General features: G+C 43.4%; 1 protein-coding gene across 1 annotated transcript in view; it reads right to left on the bottom strand.

Moving 5' to 3' along the window:
* Nucleotides 1-454: 454 nt before the first annotated feature.
* Nucleotides 455-22,182, bottom strand: part of GYG2 (glycogenin 2) — a 33,153-nt gene continuing 11,425 nt past the window's right edge. Inside the window, 8 exon segments of the mRNA XM_068534100.1 lie at nt 455-2,262; nt 3,641-3,748; nt 4,910-4,998; nt 5,001-5,013; nt 14,943-15,137; nt 17,220-17,442; nt 19,049-19,175; nt 21,299-21,461. Coding sequence (XP_068390201.1) covers nt 2,101-2,262; nt 3,641-3,748; nt 4,910-4,998; nt 5,001-5,013; nt 14,943-15,137; nt 17,220-17,442; nt 19,049-19,175; nt 21,299-21,461 — 1,080 coding nt within the window. The 3' untranslated portion in view covers nt 455-2,100.

Below are 22,182 nucleotides of genomic sequence, written 5' to 3'. Positions count from 1 at the left end.
TAGATGATGGATGGATGATGGATGGATGAAGGGATGGATAGATGATGGATGGATGATGGATGGATGGATGGATGAAAGGATGGATGGATGGACGAAGGGATGGATAGATGATGGATGGATGGATGGATGATGGATAGGTGGATGGGTGAAAGGATGGATGGATGAAGCGATGGATAGATGATGGATGGATGATGGATAGGTGGATGGATGGATGGGTGAAAGGATGGATGGGTGAAACTGAGAAGTCAATGCTAGGAAAGTGGGCAGCATGCCTAGAGAGAACTTATGAGATTTCCGAGGGTAAGAAGTAAACAGTTTACTCATTTTACTGCTACCATCAATTCTGAAAAAACCCATCTGGTTATTTAAATTTACGGCAGGACGAAGGCGTCACATTCCTGTGTTATTCCAATGGCTCAGAACACACCCCAACACACATCAGAAGGAGACTCCATTGCTGTCTTAAAATTTTAATTGCAGGGTGCTAGCCTTTGTCCAAACGCGAGGACAGACCCGAGAATGCACAACAGAAGTCCATTTTAAGCATACACTTTAAGCCAACGAGCAATCGACCATAGGCACTGGAGAATCCTCTTCTCTGGAGAAGCTGGACCAGACTCAGATGTTCATCTTCTGGAATCCTCCTCTCACGGATGCCAGACTCAGGCTTCCGTTTCTTCTAGCCCAACACTATGGCACAGAGCACAGACGTTCTTCCCCCAACACAAAGTTATGGGATAACTCTAATGGTTGGTGACCACCCCATCCAACCCACCCTAGGACTATGTCCCTATGGCTATTTCCAAGCAGCCCCTGAAGCATCGTATGTGTGAAACCAGCCAAGACTACCGATCATTCACCCATAGATAAAAAGAAACCACCCCTCCATAGCTCACACCTCACACAAGTGAATGCCACAACGAACCCCCGAAGTCCATCCAGATCTCAGATGGATTTGAACACAACCCTCTCAAGCTTCTTCCAAACCTGTGTCCAATGAACTCATGATTTCCAATTGCACACGTGTGATAAACCATTCAAACGTTTAAAAACTGCACTTCCTTCTCTTCAGTATAGCGACTGACATCCAGCTTTAATTATCCTATGGTGGCAACCAACAATGACCCTGGGAGAACCTCCAACATACGGCATTCGTTTCCAGATGCTTCTGGAGGTGAGGCTTTCTCATGGGATAAAGTGTCTAGTGTCATCAAATGGAGAACTGTCCCGAAAGAACTGAGCTGACATGGCTTGGAGAGCACAGTTAAGTCCATACTGTGAAGTGAGGTAGCGTGACCCAGCGAAGGGCAGCCCGGCGTCCTGGACCGCACACGGGTTTGCCTCGGAACAAACAGCCTCAACCAGATCCAGTTATGGTGAGCGCATGGCCACCAGACACCCCTCAGTGAAAACCCTTGGTTCTTCTACACCAGTAGGTCAACCAGTTTGGAAGAGGTCACCTCTCCCAAGCCAGCTGGAATCTTCCTTCCAAATCTCTCTGACACATCTCCATGGGGCATCTGTCAAGGCACTTGGAAGTCCTCTTGGGTATTTTTGCCGAAGAGGAACCACAGCTGTGGTGTTTCTCAGCCATGCTCGGAAACGTCCACACTGGAGTCACACTCAAGACATCCGAACCTTTGCTTAGTCTTCACGGAAAGGACTTTTCATTCTGCAAAGTCCCAGGGCACTCAATGAAGGTTCCCAGGGCACTCAATACCGCTCCTCGTGTTATGAGCTCTGCAATGCCAGAAGCTCTGCAATGACATCTAACCCTATGTAGCATGGACACGGCAGCACCTTTCCAGGACAGAATCCTGAGCTCCTTCAAGCAAGACCAGAGACCCAGGGTTGACCAGAAGGTTATTCCTGTTCCCTTTTGCTGACAAGGTGTAAAGGAGATGCAACCTCCTGGGGAACCCCCAGGAGGCATGGGTAGCTGGGGTCACACAGGCCTTTGAGCTGGGTTTTGGATGGACCACGTGACTGACATGAGGCACTCAAGCTGGTCAACCATAAAGGGAGGCACATTGAAGAGTCTTTCCCTTGGAAAGGACTCGAGATGTTCATGGAACAGGACCACCCAACGCAATGGCACCGTCACTGCAGGAAGCGGTCCAGCTTCTCCTGAATCCGGACAAACGCATCCTTCCCCAGGTAATCGATGCATCCCTCCTCCCACTTCCTCCGTTCCTCCTCAGGACTCAGTGCCTTGACCTTTTCTTCGAGGGAAATCTCGGAGACGGAGATGGCCAGGTCCACCTAGGGAAGACAAGCCCACAGGAGATGGTGTTAGAAAAACTGTTGTCAGAGAGTGAAAGCCGGCCCGGGCATCCACCTGGCGGAGCAATCGGTTCCACAGACAAACCTCACCACGTCTCAGGGAGATGCTGACAGCTCCCACTTTGCTTTTGAACAAACCACACGCTGAATTTAACATAACCTTCTTACAAGAAGATGCTTTGTTGGCCTGACTTTCCTGAAATTTTATACTTTATCATTGTACTTGTGTCCACTTGTTCCTAAGACTTGTTTTAATGTCTAGCCACTAAACCCTTTCACACACACTTATATGATCATCTTAATCTTTCCACCCACCAAAAAAAGGTTCTGTATCTGCTATCATTAAAATGGATAACCAACAAGGACCTACTGTAGAGCACAGGGAACTCTACTCACTATCTTATAATAACCTATAATGGAAAAGAACCTTAAAAAAAGAGAAAAAAATATATATATATAATCACTTTGCTGTACACCTGAAACTAACACGACATTGTAAATCAACTATACTTCAATTAAAAAATAAATTCAAAAAAAGAGAGACCCCAGAGAGCTCCCTCACCCCTCCCTCCACGTGAGGAACCAGCAACAAGACACCCTCTGTGAGCCAGGAAGTGGGCTCTCACCAGACACCAAGGTCCAGCCTCCAGAACCGCTAGAAATACATTTCTTATTATTCATAAGCCACCCAGACTATGGTGTTTTTGTTACGGCAGCCTCAACAGACAAAAACACAATACAAAAAATCAATACGAATTTTCATCCTACACCCAACACTCAGCTCTAGAGCTGTATTTGCTCTAAAAGACCAAAAGGTGTTATTAGATCATGGTTAGAGAGAAATGAGCCTTCATTAAAAGCATCATCGCAGAGCCTGAAGTTTAAGACCAGAACATCTGTAAGAGGAAGAGTCAGGAAGAAAGCATCTTTCATTTCCTTCTTCAAGAAGAAATCAACGCATGCTCGATTTGGATCGAAAGGATCCCCCCCCCACCACCAAATTTCCCAGCTTTTATGTTCGTCTTTTTAGACAACGTGCATGAACTTCCAAGCTCACTTTGCAGGAAAACACAGCACAGCCCCGTAACTTCAATTAACTTTTGCAGAACAGCTTTTGAAGAGAGAACGGGCGTGATTATCAGAGCAGAGGACAGGAAAGACGGTGGACCGACCCCCGCGGGCAAACGCCAGAGAGAAGACAAACGGGTCTGAGGCAGCAGGAGAAGCAGGCGGGCTCTTCTCTCCACAAGCGAGGCTGGAAATGGGGGTAACGCCAGCGCGTGTACACAGCCGGCCCCTGAGTTAGCGCCCAGCATCCATCAGAAGAGCTGAACAAGGCAAACAATGAGGACACCACCTCCAAAGCATCCTGGAGACTGGGGTCCTTGGTGACATCCACAGGGGGCTCCCGGCTTGGCTCCAAGGCTTCCTCAGATGGGCCACCTTCCGCGCTCTCCACGGGCTGCTAGAAACATAACCGTTCCATCGTTAGTCTGCAGGGGGCTTCACAGGACCTCAGTCTTAACCAAAATGACAGAGAACTCTTTTTCCTGGGAAAATAAGACCAAACGAATGGGTTGTGCTAAATAAATCAGCCATTTACTGTGCTTTGCCACTCTGAACTTTTCCCCAGCTTTTTCTTGCACAAGATGAGGTGCTGACACTTGTCACGCGATGTAAAGGTTAGCTTTTCAAATTAGGAGACTGGGATTGACACATACACACTGCTATATATAAACTAGATAACTAATAAGGACCTACCGTATAGCACAGGGAACTCTACTCAATACTCTGTAATGACCTATATGGGAAAAGAATCTAAAAAAGAGCGGATCTATGTATATGTACAACTGATTCGCTTTGCTGTACAGCTGAAACTAACACAACATTGTAAATCAACTCTACTCCAGTAAAAGTTTTAAAACAACAGCAAAAAAACTTTTCAGAGAGGGATACAATTAGTTTAGACCAAATGTCTACGGAAGCATTTGACTAAGACAGTCTGTCAGCGAGATTAAGAGTCTGTCTGGGTTTAATCTTCTGAGGGTGCTTGGGAACAAAAGCCCAGATTCATGCGGGTAAATTTAGGGGGGGGGGGGGAAAAAAAAGGTAAAGCCATAATCCTTGAATAGTGACGTGAAACACGGGTGCTAAGTTGTCCCGAAAACTTAACAAAAATTAAGGAAGACATATAGGCCATTTTGATGTTGCATCTTTTTCTTTTCTGAGTCTTCCTAAAGCAAGACATAAGAGAATGACCAAAGGACCAACACAAAACTCAGTGATGGAGGAGGGGAAAAAAATCTGAATAGACAACCAGGTCTCCTATCCACCTGGAAAATAAAGAGACTCTTCACAACAGAAAAACCATTTAGAAAGGTCACGGGATGGCAAAGAAGCCCATGGGGCATGTCCTTTGGTGGTCGTTGGACAGGCATGCAGAGACACGGCCATGTTTAAGAAGTAGAAGTAGGGAATTCCCTGGTGGTCCAGTGGTTAAGACCCTGAACTTCCAAGGCAGGGGGCGCGGACTCGATCCCTAGTTGGGGAACGAGGTAAGATCCCATATGCTGTGCAGTACAGAAAAAAAAAAAAAGAAGAAGAAAGAAACAGAAGTGAGTTATACCGAGCTGGTTTGGGTCTCTGTGAAGTCTGCGAATCGGGCGGAGGGTGGTGACAACGGGTCACACATCACTCCAGCGGAAGTCTCCATTTCGGCCAACCTATCATCTAAAAAAAAGAGCAAACGCCAAGTTAGGACAACCCTTCGTGCAAATAACTACAAACACCCAACTGATGCTTTTCTGCCTCCAAATATGGCTCAGAGGAGCTCGCCAATGCCTGTGTCTGCTGCTTCGTCTTGGCTCCTCGCATTTCTAAGCAGGACCACGTGATGAATTCTCACCCACGGCGTTGAGGAGATGTGACGTGAGTCCCCCCCAGACTGGGTGCTGAGGTGGGGGGACACGTCTCCTACTCTCTGTCCCCACAGGTCAGGTGAAAAGCAATGTCCCTCCGCAGACAACCTCTTCCAATTTCAGCCGGAATTCCACAGGAAAACGAAACCCTACGGAAAACCATTTGAGCGACTATTTTCTCGGCTCTCCCAAGGGTGGTACGTAGCAAAGACCATCCCAGATGCACAGGACACAACTTAATGCATGACGGGCGACGGATGGCTTCCTCATGGGGGCTAATCCTTTCTTACGGAGCCACCGCGGACAAGGGCTTCCTTAGATGGTGATGGAGGAGGCCAAGGGGAGGAATCCTGGATCCCCGGAAGTCTGCACGGAGCACAGCACATCGTGACCACCTCGGCTGAGCGTGACACACACCAGAAATACACTTGTATGTATTTGGGGGGCTATTTATTACAGTAGCTAGCCCCCTCTGATGAATTCAGGGTCGGGGGCCAAGGCCGTGCCCCCAGGCTGGAGCCCATTCCAGTCCAAAGGCTCCAGCAATGTAACTAACGAGTGTCGGCCACAGAGAAGAGAACATGGACACACCTGCCCATCCTCACGGCAAACGCACGGCAGGAATCGTGTCGTGGGCTGGGCTGACCCCGACTGCGGCGGTCAGACAGAGCTGAACAAGTCTCCATCCTGGGAAGGCAGATTCTCCAGCCACTGCCCCAGAGATTTTGAGTGAGTTGACCTGCCGTGAAGGCTGGCAACTCATACTCCCGGCTCCCAAATCTCTGGTACCAGCTTTCCCGTTTTGGAGAAAGGGCAGGTCATCCCTGTATTAACTGAGGCACCTATGTATGCGTCCAAAGGATATTCACAGAGAGTGAAGTAGGAAGACCTAAGAGTGGGCCACCCTCATGCAGCTTACTGTCTAAGGAGAGAGACGAACGTTCCACAAATAACAACTATAAGATGACAATCCTGTAAAATTCTGCAAAGGAAAACGACAGAGAATCAAGGGCAGGTTTATCAAGGTCAGACTGACCTCGTCAGGAGGGGTAAGGACTCCTGAAGGAGTAACATCTGGAACGAAGTTTGAAAGATGAGCAGGAGATGTGGTGAGAAAGAGACAATGGTGAGAAAAGCAGGACAGCACGCACGTGCAAATGTCCTGAGGCAGAGGTAAAGGAGGACATTAGGAAACTGAAGTAAGTTGGCAGTAAAAAGTGCACAAAAGTACATTTTTGGTGAAGTTCAGTAAAAACTTTTTTAATGTAGAAGATAACGGTGTATTCATAAAGCTGCTCTTTTTTAGTTTTGCTTTTTCTATCTCATCAACTTGAAAGTGAAAATTAAAATACAGGCTCATAAAAAAGAACAAAATCATGCCATTTGCAGCAACATGGATGGACCTAGAGATGATCATACTAAGTGAAGTAAGTCAGACAGAGAAAGACAAATACCATATGATTATCACTTATATGTGGAATCTACAATATGACACAAATGAACTTATCTACAAAACAGAAACAGACTCACAGACATAGAGAACAGACTGGTGGTTGCCAAGCTTGGGGGGGGAGGGATTGATCAGGAGATGCAAACTATTATATATAGGATGGATAAATCACAAGGTCCTACTGTAGAGCACAGGGAACTATATTCAATATCTTGTGATAAACCATAATGGAAAAGAACATGACAAAGAACAGATACATGTATAACAATCACTTGGCTGTACAGCAGAAATTAACACAACACTGGAAATCAACTGTGCTTCAATAAAATATTTAAAAAATAAATAAAAACAAAAAATATGGGCTCATTCTTCCTGATCTTGATTATGTACGTGAAAGCCAAAAATAAAATTAAGTTCTAATAATTACAGTAGAAAATAAAATGATAACTTTATCCAAAACATGAAAGGCCAGGATAATAACAGCTCCTTTTTATTAGGTGTTCAACACTGGTTCCTAAATTATACTCATAAACTTGTTATGCATTATTCCTCTTAATCTTCACAACAACCCTATGACGTAGAGAGTTTGATCCCTTCTCTTACTGAGGAAAAGTTGAACTTTCAGACAGAGATACTTGTTAAACATGCCAGACGTAGCAAGTGAGAGAGGGGGGATTTGAATTCACACCTCTCTGACCACCAAGCCCTCTACGAGCCCTATTCGATCCACATCATTAATGCATCCTAAGCCTCCCTGGTGTACAAAACACCAAAACAACCTTTAGGGAGAAAAAAATGACGAATGGGATAATTGCACTATCTACAAATAATAAATACCATAAAAATAAATAATTTCCTTATCCAATCAGGGTTGGGTAGTGGAATTTTCTAGTTTGAATCCTAACACCCATTAAAAAAAAAAAAACTGGATAAATTGCTTACTGTTTCTGAAACTCAAGTTCTTTAATCATACACAGCACAGACATTTGATGTAACGGACAAACGAAGCAGTTAGCCTGGCAAACGGTTAAGTGCCAAAAGATTTGAGTAATCTCAGAAAGATTAGTTGAACCGGATAGGGAAAATGTCAATTCTGTCAGCTTAATTTCTCGCAAGAAAGAACACATAAATAAATTCCACGTGGGCCATCATGAAATTTTATCCTTCCTTGAAGAGATTTAACTCAGGATTATTTATTTGATAAGAAAGGATGAACTAATAATACAACTTTTCTGTTTGTCTTCTGCAGATGTGTTAGACTCTTACAAATTTAAGCAGGAAAAGAAGTTATGTCAACTCATGCTAACATTTCTGAACAAGACCCCTAGACGTAGATACAAACTTCTGAACAAGACCCCTAGACATAGACTCAAACTACTATATATAAAATAGGTAAACAAACAACAAGGATTTACTGTATAGCACAGGGAACTATATTCAATATCTTGTAATAAGCTAAAATGGAAAAGAATATGAAAAAGAATATATATATGTACATATATATGCTTAATTGCTGTACACTTGAAACTAACACAACATTGTAAATCAACTATACTTCAATAAAACAAAGAGAAAAAAAAAACAATGAACGTTAACAACTAAAATATAAACTGAAACAGTAATAATAAATATTCCCCTTACTCTTCCTAGCCACAAATAGGGACGTCTTTCTTCATATGTGCAGAAAGCCAGGAGAGAATTTAAAGACAAGAATTTGATAATATGATGGTGCAATGCCAGCCTTTTAGCCAATGGTTGGCAGGCTTATGAACACACCTACGTAAAATGTGACTTTTGCAAATGGCATTTATTGTTCTCCTTAGATGATCAGTATTTCACTGATGCATACCCCCAACTAGCTGCTGGAAGCTTGGGTCACCTTGAAAAGAGACTCTCAGACTGGAAACAATTCAGAGGATTCTTAGGTCAAAGAAGACAGAGCAGCTGAAGGGTGGAAAGTAGCTTGAGAATCAAATGACTCTTAGCCCAGAAAGATGAAAGCAGAAAGAGAACATCGTAAAGCCAGACTGCGCAGGGAATCGAACGCCAACAGATAGATACAGAATGCTCACATACACGACCCGAGCAGATAAATTTAGAACAAATAACGAAGACACACTCCTTTGCGTCACGGGCTATCATCTTGTGAAAGTTATGACTGAAAGAGGTGGTGAAAACTAAAAAATGTAAATATACAAATCTATTCAAGAACCGAAGAGGGATTTTTCCACTTTCATCAATGGGTAAAGCTACTTGTTTCCCAGTAAACCCCCTGCCAAAAGCAACTTAAAATTCTAGACCAAAAAAAAAAATATATATATATATATACAAACATATATATATATATTTCTTTTATTTCCCCTCGAGGCAACTAAAAGGCTATAGCCCTGAGGAGCCCATAAATAATGAGGTATCCAAGAGGGACACTCTGAACACAAGCTTTCATTTAGGACTCCACTGAAAAGAGAACCAGCAAAAGACCAACCCTCACAAACACCAAAACCCAATTTCACTCCAACTCAACCTCTAATAGCATGTGGGCAAGCCATCTCTATGAAAACTTCCTGCTGAAAAAAGAAAAACAACACATAAGAAATGTTCTCTGGATGATACTATGATTCAGAGCCTCAGAGGATCCCTGCCATTTTTCCATACACAATGTCTTGCAGTCAATCAAAAATTAACCGGCATGCAGCGAGACAAGACCAAAGGAGTGAAAATCAAGAGAAAACAAAATCAAAGCACAAAATCAGATCCACATGAAATGCAGATGTATGATGGATGGCACACAGACTGTAACGGAATGTGGAAAATACTTTAAATGATGGGACAAGTTGGAGAGTTTCAAGGGAGTACTGAAAACCCCCTCGTAAACATTTGGCGTTTATGTGGACTAAAAACACGATAATTGAAATAAAGTGTGCAGGATGTGGCTTTAACAGCTGATTAGACACAGCCAAAGAGAAGACTGGTTACCTGGAAAATAGGCCAGTAGACGGAAGCATGGGAAGACAGATGGGAGAAGTGTGTCACAGATACATGGGATGTGATGAAATTCCTACTGTAGATGTCATTGGAATCACAGAAGGATAGGGAAGTGGGAGGAGGAGAGAGACAGAGACAGAGAAAGAATGGGCAGGAAGAATAGTTTCAGGAAGTGCTACAAACCCAAATAGGGTAAATTCAAATGATAATAAATAAGTCATTATGATAAAAACCAGAGCCTAAGAGAAACATGTTAAAAGCAGCCAGACCAAAAAGACATATGACCTTCAAATGTATAAACATAAGACTGGAAGATGAATTCTTGGAGAAATAATGGAAGTCAGAAGATTTTGAAAAGTCTTCCGAGTGTCATTGTAAGGTAATTGCCGAGTAAGAATTCCATACCCTTGGTGGGAATGTAAATTGGTGCAGCCACTACAGAGAAGAGGATGGAGATTCCTTAAAAAACTAAAAACAGAGTTACCATATGATCCAGCAATTCCACTCCTGGGCACGTATCCGGAAAAGATGAAAACTCTAATTTGAAAAGACACATGCACCCCCATGTTCATAGCAGCACTATTCACAAGACATGGAAGCAGCCTAACTGTCCATCAACAGATGAATGGATAAAGAAGACGTGTACATATATAAGATGTGGTACGTATATATACAATGGAATATTACTCAGCCATAAAAAAGAATGAAATAACGCCATTTGCAGCAACATGGATGCAACTAGAGATTGTCATATGCTGAGTGAAGTAAGTCAGACAGAGAAAGACAAATAACCATATGACATCACTTATATGCAGAATCTAAAAAAACGGTACAAATGAACTTACTTACAAAACAGAAACAGACTCACAGACATAGAAAACAAACGTATGGTTACCAAAGGGGAAGGGGTGGGAATAAATTAAGAGTTTGGGATTAGCAGACACACATTACTATATATAAAATAGATAAACAAGGACCTACTGTTTAGCACAGGAAGCTATATTCATTATCTTATAATAACCTATAATGGAAATGAATCTGAAAAAGTATATATATATACATATATATATATATACATATACATATATATATATATATATATGACTGAATCACTTCGTTGTACACCTGAAACCAACACAACATTGTAAATCAACTATACTTCAATTTAAAAAATATACATATATACCATTTCCCAAGGGGGGGAAAAAAAACCCCAAAGGATTAGAGACTCCAAAAATAGATCCACCTAATGTGTGAGTATCTAACTGATGGCCAAGAAGACATGACAAAGCAGTGGAGATGTAATAGTTTTGACTGCAAACCATGCTGAGTTCATTATAGATCCACACATAACAGCGATGTATGTGGACCCCAAACTCATTTATCACGTAACATCAATTCCAGATCAATTATATACTTTAATGTAAAAAGTAAAAAGAATAAAAAAATCCATAAGACGTCAGATGTGATTAGCTTTATGACCCTGATTTAGAGACAGATTTCCTAAAAGGTAAACTAAACCCACTACTCGTATAGGAAACATTAACACATTGGTCTAAACTAGGTACTTCTTTTCATCCAAGGATACCATTTAGAAATTAACCATAGCAAAAACCACCAATAACTTCAAAAAAAAAAAAGGAAAGGCATCCCTAATCTTTCCACTAACTGCATTTCCCAACCCAAGAGGCTGTAGGATAGGACACTTGGCTGAGAAGATAACAAGCTGCAAAAATACTGATCTAACACATGCCTTTATATGGGAAATAAATGAGATACTCAACTTTTGAAAGCGGAGACCTACTCCTCGACACTGCCGTGACTAGACATACAAAGGCTGCTATTTGGAATAAGGATCCCAGATCCAGACACCCGGCTCTTCTGCAGTTACAGGAATTTATGAAAATAATCTTTTTGGTTTTTTTGGGCTGGTTCCAAATCCCCAAAATAAAGGGGCCAGAGTGAATCATTCAATGGATGGCCAGTAGGTGGCAGCAATGCTGCAAAATTAATTGCAAAGACGGCGTGGGAGTGTAAAATCGTGAAATATACACGCACACACTGCAAAAAAGCACCCCTCCCTTATAGAAGGGCAATGACCTTCTCACTTTTAGAGACACATGCTCAACATAAGATAGTCAATCAGTAGAGACTTTCTTAAATGCTAATCTCTTCCAGAAACACACCCTGAAACAATGTGTTTCATCACCCATCTGGGCAGCCCTTTCTCTGGTCAACCTGACCCCTAAAATTAACCATCACAGTTGGAAAGAGTTTTCTGAGAGATACTCCACAGAGTCTAAGTGTCAAACATCTAATGGGAATGCGGACTCTTCTCAAAAATCCCGGCACAAAGGACCTACTGTATAGCACAGGGCGTTAGATTCAATATCTTGTAATAACCGACAGTGGAATACAATCTGAAAAAAGTAACTGACGCACTCTGTCGGACACCTGAGACTAACACAATACTGTAAATCAACTCTACTTCTATTTTAAAAAGTCCCATCACAGGCACGGCTCCTGCTGGCAGAACAGGGAGCCGCTTCTCCACGTAACGTAAGAGCTTGATCGACAAGACTGTTCACATTCCTGGAAGCAGCAGACGCTCTTTATTTAACTCACAGAAGGCTCTTCCTGGGGCCAGAGCCAGGCAATGGGGCCCTCGGGGTACAGGAGAAGGAATAAAACAACTAGGAAAAGCTCACTTTCCACCACTTCCACAGTCCAAACCTAGAGCTTTTTCAATTGGTTTGGATGGCTATGAAATCGCAACTCAAAAATTATTATTTTTTTGTTTTTGGGTTTTTTTGTTGTTGTTGTTTTAATTAATTATTTATTTATTTTTGGCTGTGTTGGGTCTTCGTTTCTGTGCGAGGGCTTTCTCTAGTTGTGGCAAGCGGGGGCCACTCTTCATCGCGGTGCGCGGGCCTCTCACTATCACGGCCTCTCTTGTTGCGGGACACAGGCTCCAGACGCACGGGCTCAGTAGGTGTGGCTCACGGGCCCAGTTGCTCCGCGGCGTGTGGGATCTTCCCAGACCAGGGCTCGAACCCGTGTCCCCTGCACTGGCAGGCAGATTCTCAACCACTGCGCCACCAGGGAAGCCCTCAAAAATTATTAATGCATGGAAGTTGCCTGGACATAATTGATTCCACATTATAGTAAAGTGCAGGGTGCCTTCCACAGAAACGTTTGCTAAAATGTATCCATCAACTGTTTATAATCATCAAGAAACAGCTCTCCCAAAGCTATTCGAAATACCCATAAAAGGACAACTTCCCTTCCATCCAGGCCCCAAACCCATCCCCAGCAATGAACTCATGTTGATTGTGAGCAACGAAGGGACTTAAAATGGCTTTGAATGTGATGATTTAAAACGGGAACTTTTTAATCGCCAGACACTCATCCCACCTATTTCCCAGAAATCGGGGATGGATAAACAGCAGCCTGATTTAGCCTTATTGTTTTGCAAACAAAGTGCGCTTTTATTTTTTGTCTCTGTGGGTAGAATTTCTGCGGATCCAGCCTCACTAGAAATGACCAAATGGGTCCACATGACTCTACCCAAGTCCTCTTCAAGCTGGGTGTTTAACTGCAACCTCTCAGGACGCAAAGGTGCGTTGCTGGCAGGTGGCCGGGAGGAGGATGAAAGCACTGCCCTTTGAACCTGAAAATCTGGGGACGCCACTCGTATCTGGAGGAGACTGAACACCTGTTCTTCACGTTATTAGTTTTCTGTGGCTGCCGTGACAGAGGACCACAAACTAGGTGACTTAAAACAATGCCATCATCAAAAAACGTACAAACAATAAATGCTGGCGAGCATGTGGAGAAAAGGGAGCCCTCCTGCACTGTTGGTAGGAATGTCAACTGGTACAGCCACTGTGGAGAACAGGATGGAGGTTCCTCAAAAAACTAACAGTAGAGCGACCCTATGACCCAGCAAGCCCACTCCTGGGCATAAACCCGGAGAGGACCACAATTAGAAAAGACGCATGCACCCCTATGTTCACTGCAGCACTGTTTACAGTAGCCAGGACATGGAAGCAACCTAAATGTCCATCAACAGAGGAATGGATAAAGAAGATGTGGTACATATACACAATGGAATATTACTCAGCCATAAAAAAGAACGAAATAGTGCCATTTGCAGAGACATGGATGGACCTAGAGCCTGTCATACAGAGTGAAGTAAGTCAGAAAAAGAAAATCAAATATCGTATAATATCGCTTCTATGTGGAATCTAGAAAAATGATACAGATGAACTTATGTGCAAAGCAGAAACAGAGACACAGATGTAGAGAACAAACTTATGGTTACCGGGGGTGGGGGGAGGGAAGGCGGGGTGGGATAAATTGGGAGATTGGGATTGACATACATATACTACTATATATAAAATAGATAACTAATGACAACCTACTGTAGAGCACAGGGAACTCTACTCAGTGCTCTGTGGTGACCTAAATGGGAAGGGAATCCAAAAAAGAGGGGATACATGTATACGTAGAGTTGATTCACTTAGCTGTACAGCAGAAACTCACACAACACTGTAAACCAACTATACTCTAAAAAAAATTAGTTTTAAAAAATGGACACAAGAATAGTGCTCTTGTGCTTTTTAATAGGAATAGTATACTGTACAGTGCTTAGGACTGCACCTGGCAAAGAATCAACCTTCAAGAAGTGTAAAAACCAAAACAAAAAAAACCAATGCAGACTGATGATGTGAACAGTTCTGGAGGTCAGAAGTCCACGCTGGGTCTCACCGGGCAGGTGTCCTCGGCAAGGCTGAGTTGCTTCTGGAGGTTCTAGCCAATGACCCATTTCCAGCTCATAGAGGCACCTGTGTCCCTTGGCTCCTGTACATCTTCAAAGCCAGCAGATCAGTATCTTCCCATTGCTCCCCGTCTCACGTCTGCTTCTATCCCATCTCATCAAGCTTCCTTTCGCCTCCCTCTTAGGAGAACCCTTGTGACAACACTGTGTCCCCCCTGGATAATCCAGGACCACGTCCCCACGTCAAGGTCCTTAACTCAATCCCGCCTGCAAAGACCCCGTTTCCATATAAGGCAGCATTTCCAGGTTCCAGGGATTAGGACGCGGCTGTCATTGGCTTTACCGTGACGTGCAACGTTGCCATTTTCTCTAAAGACACTCAGGAGGCCCTTATACCGTAGAGCAAACTGAAGACAGGTTCCTCGCGTCCCCCCCGCCCCTCCCCGGGAGAATCCTCTCTGCTTCGTCTCGCGGGGGAACCAGCGTCTGTGTCCCCATCGCACCGGTGCCAAGAGCACGTACTTACATCTTCCGCAGGGCATGCGTCAGGCGAAGTGGGGGTCTCCTCCACCACCACCACGGTCCTCTCAGGCCAAGGCTGGCGGGGCCCCTCCGCCCAACTGGTACAGGGCTCCCCGGAGCAGGGCACACCATTCGCACACGACCCCTCAGCAGTGGGAGCTGAACTTGAACAAGGCACCCCAGCGCCCCCGAGGTGAGCCTGCAGAAAAGGTATTCACAACTTAGCAAGGTCCTCCTGACATCTTTGCCCATCTCCCGCTGCTCATCCCCTCCCCCGTGTGGCCAGTGGTCCCCAGTGCCAACATCCGCGTTCACATTACTGCTCCAGGTGGGAAGGACCCCAAGGCACAGGGTCCCTAGACTGCTCTCCACGTTTTACTCCTTAGAACCACCTGACTTTGGCTTATTTTCCTTCATATCCAACCCAGGACCTAGCATACTGCTTTGCAGAAAAGAACAGCAACTTCCATCAAGAATCTGAATAAACTCCTAATCACTCGTGTCCCATGGTCAGAGAAAGCTTTAGTTCTCTTGAAAAGCAGCACCCAGCTGCACCAAACAGAAACCATAGTAAAAACGCTAAAATATGAATTCGTTTCAAGATCCCAACGCAAGCATCTGCGGACATTGGACTCCGTTGTACCAATACATGCGCTAGTCAAAAACTGACCAGGAAATAAAATTTCCTGGGACCTCATTTTAAAAGGTCTTTGGCAAGGCAGGTGCCTCCCTGTTAAGTCCACTGCAGAGGGACTTCCCTGGTGGTCCAGTGGGTAAGATTCCGCGCTCGCAATGAAGGGGGCCCGGGTTCGATCCCTGGTCGGGGAACTAGATCCTGCATGCGTTCCGCAACTAAGAGTCCGCATGCCACATCTAAGAAGTCCGAGTGCCACAACTAAAGATGCCACAGGCCGCAACTAAGACCAGCTGCAGCCAACAAAAAAAAAAAAAAAAAAATCCACTGCAGAAACTCTACTATGGAGAGCATGTAGGGTTACAGTTATAAAAAATCAAATGGGTGCCAATCAACAATTTGAAAAATCCTCTTCAGAAACCACCTCCGATTGCTACTTCAGTCGAGGATGGAAAGTGGAAAATGCCCCCTCCAATGACATTTGTAATCAATCATCTTCAGCCACTTAATCTGTGAGTGGCTCTTTCCCTGATGAAGGCAGCTAATTTAATTATTTATGCATCAGCCCTATAAATCACAGCAGCAATTCTGCTCATGAAACACTCATGGTTTTGCACCAAAAAAAAAAAATGTTGCCTGCCTCTTTCAGCATCCTCTTGCGTGAAATACAGGATGTGGATACGAAGGAAAACTAGCACAAGACCTAAAGTTTGGCTGGTCATTAACTTCCAACTATGGTCTTTCTTTCTTGCGATGAAATGACATATCTTTCCTTGCCTGACCCCTTCCCTGGTGTGTATCAACATTATTTAATATCTTCTAATTCTGTCCTTTTTTAATGAACATGTCTATAAACGTTGAACTTTTTAAAAACCTTATTTCTTTCTTTCATTAATGTGGGCCTTGACAGATTTTTTAAAAAATGTAACTTGGTTAGGAATTCCCCGGCGGTCCAGTGGTTAGGACTCTGCACTTTCACTGCTGAGGGGGTGGGTTCAATCCCTGGTCAGGGAACTAAGATCCTGTAAGCCAAAAAAAAAAAAAAGAATTTGGAATAAAAAGTGACATTTTAAAAATAAATAAAAATATAACGATAATCGCTTAAGATATCCTAAATCTGTCTTTCCTAAAACATATAAAATCAGAAGAGGGACTTCCCTGGTGGCGCAGTGGTTAAGAATCTGCCTGCCAATGCAGGGGACACGGGTTCGAGCCCTGGTCAAGGAAGGTCCCACATGCTGCGGAGCAACTAAGCCCGTGCGCCACAACTACTGAGCCTGCGCTCTAGAGCCCGCGAGCCACAACTACTGAGCCCGCGAGCCACAACTACTGAAGCCCACACGCCTAGAGCCTGTGCTCCGCAACAAGAGAAGCCACCACAATGAGAAGCCCGTGCACCACAGTGAAGAGTAGCCCCCGCTCGCCGCAACTAGAGAAAGCCCGCGCGCAGCAACGAAGACCCAACGCAGCCAAAAATAAATAAATTAATTAATTTAAAAAGAGAATAAAACCACTTATTAAAAAAAATGAGAAGAGACTCCACAAAAAGAGGGAGGAACGTGTATTTGAAGAAAACCCACAGGTGTGGATCACGGAGAGTTTATCCCCGGTCTGAACTCTTGGATGTCAAGGGAATTGTGTGCTTACTGTGTGTCCTGGAGATGTCTGTTCGTCCTCGTGCCGGATGTTTTCATAAAGAGGCAGAATGCTGCGGTGGTAAATCCCCCACCAGAGGTTAAGGAAGGACGTCTGATGCTGGTTGACAGGCCCAGAGCCTTCCTCCAAAACAGAGCCCGTCTGGGGATTGTACTTGTAGTTCCAAGGCTTCATGGACCCCAAAAAGTGGACCACCTTCGCACTCGAGCCGAATCTGAGGAGGAAACATAAAGCATCCTGCCTTCCTCTTGGAAGTGACCACACACAGAGAGCCTGTGACAACCACAGGACTCAACACAGACAGCGGGACGTAAAGATGCATCTCAACGAGATATGGACGATCCCGTCATTAACGACCACCTTGACTTGCAGTAAAAATAACTGCTTCATCAATCCACGTTTGCAGCCTTTCATTTTCTACAGACCAAGAAACATAATCATAACCCACTTGGGAATGTTCCCCAAAACGGGAAGAAGAAATCAGGAGTCTTTTTAGAAAGATGGGCAGTACCGTAGCCCAAATCATCTTATCCTGAAAACGATAAAAATTTTTAAAAGTAGATTTTATAGTAGATAATGCAAGCTGCAGACCAGAAAACTGGCTTCTTATACAAGATGGTGAATTTTCCCCTCTCGACCTTTTTTTTTTTCATTATCACCACTCCCACCAACCTCGAACCTTTTTAAACATTTTTTTAATTGCTTTCCTATGAAACTTTAATATCATACTTGCCCTGTATATCTACGTTCTGTATGTACAGCTGTCCTTTCTACATTAAAAAGGATATGATGGCTTTACGCCCCACAAACCAGTGTCTGCCTCCTTGGGGGCCGTGTGGCCCCTATTAAAAAAGCACGCTCAAAATCTTCTCAGATTTTCCATTTTCACTTATAACAATGTCCCCTAGAGCAGTAGACCTCACACGTTTTGGTTCTGGGACCTCCTGACATTCTTACAAATCACAGAGGAAAAGATGTTTGTTCACGTGGATTGCATCTGTACATATTCACCGCAACAGAAGTTAAAACTGAGAAATTAGAAAACCCATGTACCAACTCATTAAAAAACCAAGGGCCCAAAAAAAAAAAAAAAACAAAAAAAACCAAGGGCCCATTATACGTTAACTTTTATATTTTTTCATAAAGTATAACTATAATTATATATTACTATATATCTTTTAAATGTGTAAAAAGTGACATCTTTTGTATTTCTTCATAAAAATATAATTATAACTATTTTTTAAATGAGTAAAAAGTGACATCTTTCATCTCTCTTCATAAAATATAACTATATATAATTATATTTTTTAAAAATGCATAAAATGTCACATCTTTCGTATCTTTTCATGAAATATAACTCTCTATATAACTATATTTTTAAAAATTTGTAAAAAGAGTGACATTGACTATTTTACGAGGAGACAGTTGGTTTCTCATATCTGCACCTGCATTCAGTGCAATGCTTTTTATCACATCATGTCATGGCGTTTCTGTAAAATCCCACTGTCCAATATGAGAAAACAAGAGTGAAAAGAGGAAAATGACATCTTAGAATTAACTTTTTTAAAAGTCACTTTGATTTCAAAGACCCTTGAAAGAGGGGCGGGGAACCCCTAGCGGTTCCCTGGGCAACACTTTGGGAACCACTCTCATGAAGCCTAGCTGCCTTGATTACCTATCATGTAAAGCAATAAATAAGCAAGCAGAAGGATGATCTGGGGTTGTTTTTTTTTTCCTTCAAAATGCCAAAAGGTGATATTAGATTCTGAGAGAGAATGGTTGACCAGGTATAGAAGAACTGGGCTTGGCACGAAACTTACTGTTTGAAAGCAGGGCTGTAGGTGTACGCCGTGTTGCTACTCAAGTTATAAATGAACGGCAAGTGTTTCTGGATGTCTGCTGTGGACCAGCTACTGAAGAAACTGTTCAACAAGCCTTGGTCTGCCCCTAGAGAGTTAACAAACAGCCAAAGAAGTTAATAAAGAATGGTACAGTGCACCAAGAGAATGCAAGACATGTTTGAAGACATAATGGAAAAACACTGGTATCCCAGCACACAAATTACATTTCCTCTCTAAACCCACTAAGACATGGTCGTTGTCTCAAAAGTGACTGATAACCCACACCATTCATTTAAAAAGTGCATAGTCTCAGGACTTCCCGGGTGGTCCAGTGGTAAAGAATCCGCCTTCCAATGCAGGGGATGCAGGTATGATCCCTGTCCGGGAACCAAGATCCCACATGCCATGGGGCAACTAAGCCCACGCGCTACAACTACTGAGCTCGCACAGAGAGCTCAACGAGAGAGCCCGTGTGCTGCAAACTACAGAGCTCATGTGCTCTGGACCCTGCACACCACAATGAGAGAGAGGGGAAAAAAACCCAAACGCCACAACTAGAGAGAAGCTCGCGTGCCACAGAGAGCCCACACCTCAACCAAAGATCCTGCGTGCCACAACTAAGACCCAAAGCAGCCAAAAAAAGAAAATAAAATGAAATAAAAAGTGCATAGTCTCTCCAGAATTCTCCACCGATGGTGCAAACAATTAATAAAATCGCACATTGTCTCCAAAATTCTCCACTCCTCCTCAGGGAATTCTATCTGGTATCGACAATAGCTTTTACCACCATTTTTGCCAACTTTGTTACCTCGTCCTTACCTAGAAGGAATTTTTTTTTTCCTATCAATGTTTATTATTATGTTTTGATTGAGGTATAGCTGCTGTATAATAGTATGTAAGTTATAGGTGTATAATATAGTGATTCACAATTTTTTAGACATTATACTCCATTTATAGTCATTATAAAATCTTGGCTCTGTTCCCAGTGTTGTACAATATATCCCTGTAGCTTATTTTATACCTAATAGTTTGTACCTCTTAATCCTCTATCCCTATTTTGCCCCCCCATCACCACTGATAACCACTCGTTTGTTCTCTGTATTTGTGAGTCTGCTTCTTTTTTGTTACATTCACTAGTTTGTTGTATTTGTTAGATCCACATATAAGTGATACCATACAGCATACAGTATTTGTCTTTCTCTGTCTGACTTATTTCATTTAGCATCATGCCCTGCAACTCCATACATGTTGCTGCAAATGGCAATATTTCATTCTTTTTCATGGCTGAGTAATATCCCATTGTGTAAATGCCACATCTTTTTTATCCATTCATCTGTGGACACTGATGTTGCTTCAATAGCTTGACTACCGTAAATAGTGTTGCTATGAACACTGGGGTGCACGTGTCTTTACAAATTAGCGTTTCTGGTTTTTTTTGGATATATGTTCAGAAGTGGAATTGCTAGATCATATGGCAGTTCTAGTTTTAGTTTTTTGAGGAACCTCCATCCTGTTTTCCACAGTGGCTGCACCAATCTACATTCCAATTTTTCAATAGTCTACCATTTTCTTTCACGTTACAAAAATTCTAGTATTTTTCCCATCTACTAATGCCTGTTCAGGCAAGTGTCTGGTTTCAGCTAATTCTCCCTTTTATTCTATATCGGGGTTGGCCAACAAAGGCTTGCACCCAGTTTTGTAAATAAAGTTTTATTGGAACACATCCACGCTCATGTAAGTCCTGTCAATGGCTGATTTCACTCTACAACTACAGGGATAAATATCTGTCACAGAGATGGTATGCCCCACGATGCTGAAAACATTAATTATCTGGTCCTTTTTTATTTTATTTTGGCTGTGCTGTGAGGTTTGCGGGATCGTAGTTCCCCAACCAGGGATGGGACCCGTGCCCCCTGAAGTGGAAGTGCAGAGTCCTAACCACTAGACCACCAGGGAAGTCCCCTATCAGGCCCTTTAAAGAAAGGCTGTCTACCCATCCTATGTGATCAGGACTGGGGAGTTCTTCCTTCTACCCATTGAAGATATTTTCAACGGTTCTCTCTACCGTGTACTTACTTACATCTTCATCTCTTCCTGGACTTGTTCTTCCATCCCCATCTTTAACTTGCCGCTCACAGATACGGGGTGGTGGGGCTAGGTGCCAGCGGGGCAGAGGGATGGGTACAGGCCCCATTCTCTTCCACAAATGTCCAGCTGCCCTTCACCTACCGTCAAAGCTGCCATGGTCGGTGGCATGCTGCAGCAAGAGGCCATGCGTCTCCAGGGAAGGTTGGAAGACAAATACCCCGCTATTGAAGCAATCCGGCCATCCGGGATCCGGGGCCGCAGAAAACTCTGTCCTATTGAAGAGCTCATCGATATTGGACAGCACCTGGAACAACAGAGCATGGGGGACCCGTACGCTCTCATAGGGAAGAACCAATCTGACTCCATATTGGACCTGTTTCTTTTACTTTAACCTTTGCATTCTATTGCTTTTGCTACAAGGTAATCACCAAAGGAATGTTGCCCATAAGCTTAAACAATAGATAATGGCCCATCTCCGGGAACCCTGCCTCTGGTGCAATGAGTGTTAAGCTAAAATACCTCTGTTTCGCTCACAGGAAACAGGCCCACCTGTGAATGGCTGCAAGAAGGAAGAAATTCTGACTGGAAGCAGGACTTTACCCCCTCCCCTTTTAGTATAAAAGCAGCTTGAATTCTAACTCAGGGAAGATGGGTCTTTGGGACACGAGTCCACCCTCTTCCCGGTCTGCTGGCTTTCCGAATAAAGTCATTATTCCTTGCTCTCGATTTACTGGCCTGTCTCGTGTGGTGAGCGGTACAAGCTTGGACTCAGGGACAGCGACACTTCTCTTAACCTCTGGGGCACAAGTGAGAAATGCAACAGGAACTTCACAATGGGCCAGACAACGTTCTGAGCTGGGAAACTTATACCCAATTTTTTGAGTGGCTCTCTTCTTTTAGACTTATATTCAAAAGAGAAGGGTGTGCGTGTAAGATTGCTCCCTGGTTTATTTCAAGGGTTTGAAGTAACACCGTCACTGAAATGCAATTATCATCTCGAGGTTCTTAAGATCCTCCAAGGAATG

This window comes from Eschrichtius robustus, chromosome X (assembly GCF_028021215.1).
Source record: "Eschrichtius robustus isolate mEscRob2 chromosome X, mEscRob2.pri, whole genome shotgun sequence".
Classification (NCBI taxonomy): Eukaryota; Metazoa; Chordata; class Mammalia; order Artiodactyla; family Eschrichtiidae; genus Eschrichtius; species Eschrichtius robustus.
This window is presented reverse-complemented; position numbering and strand designations above follow the sequence as displayed.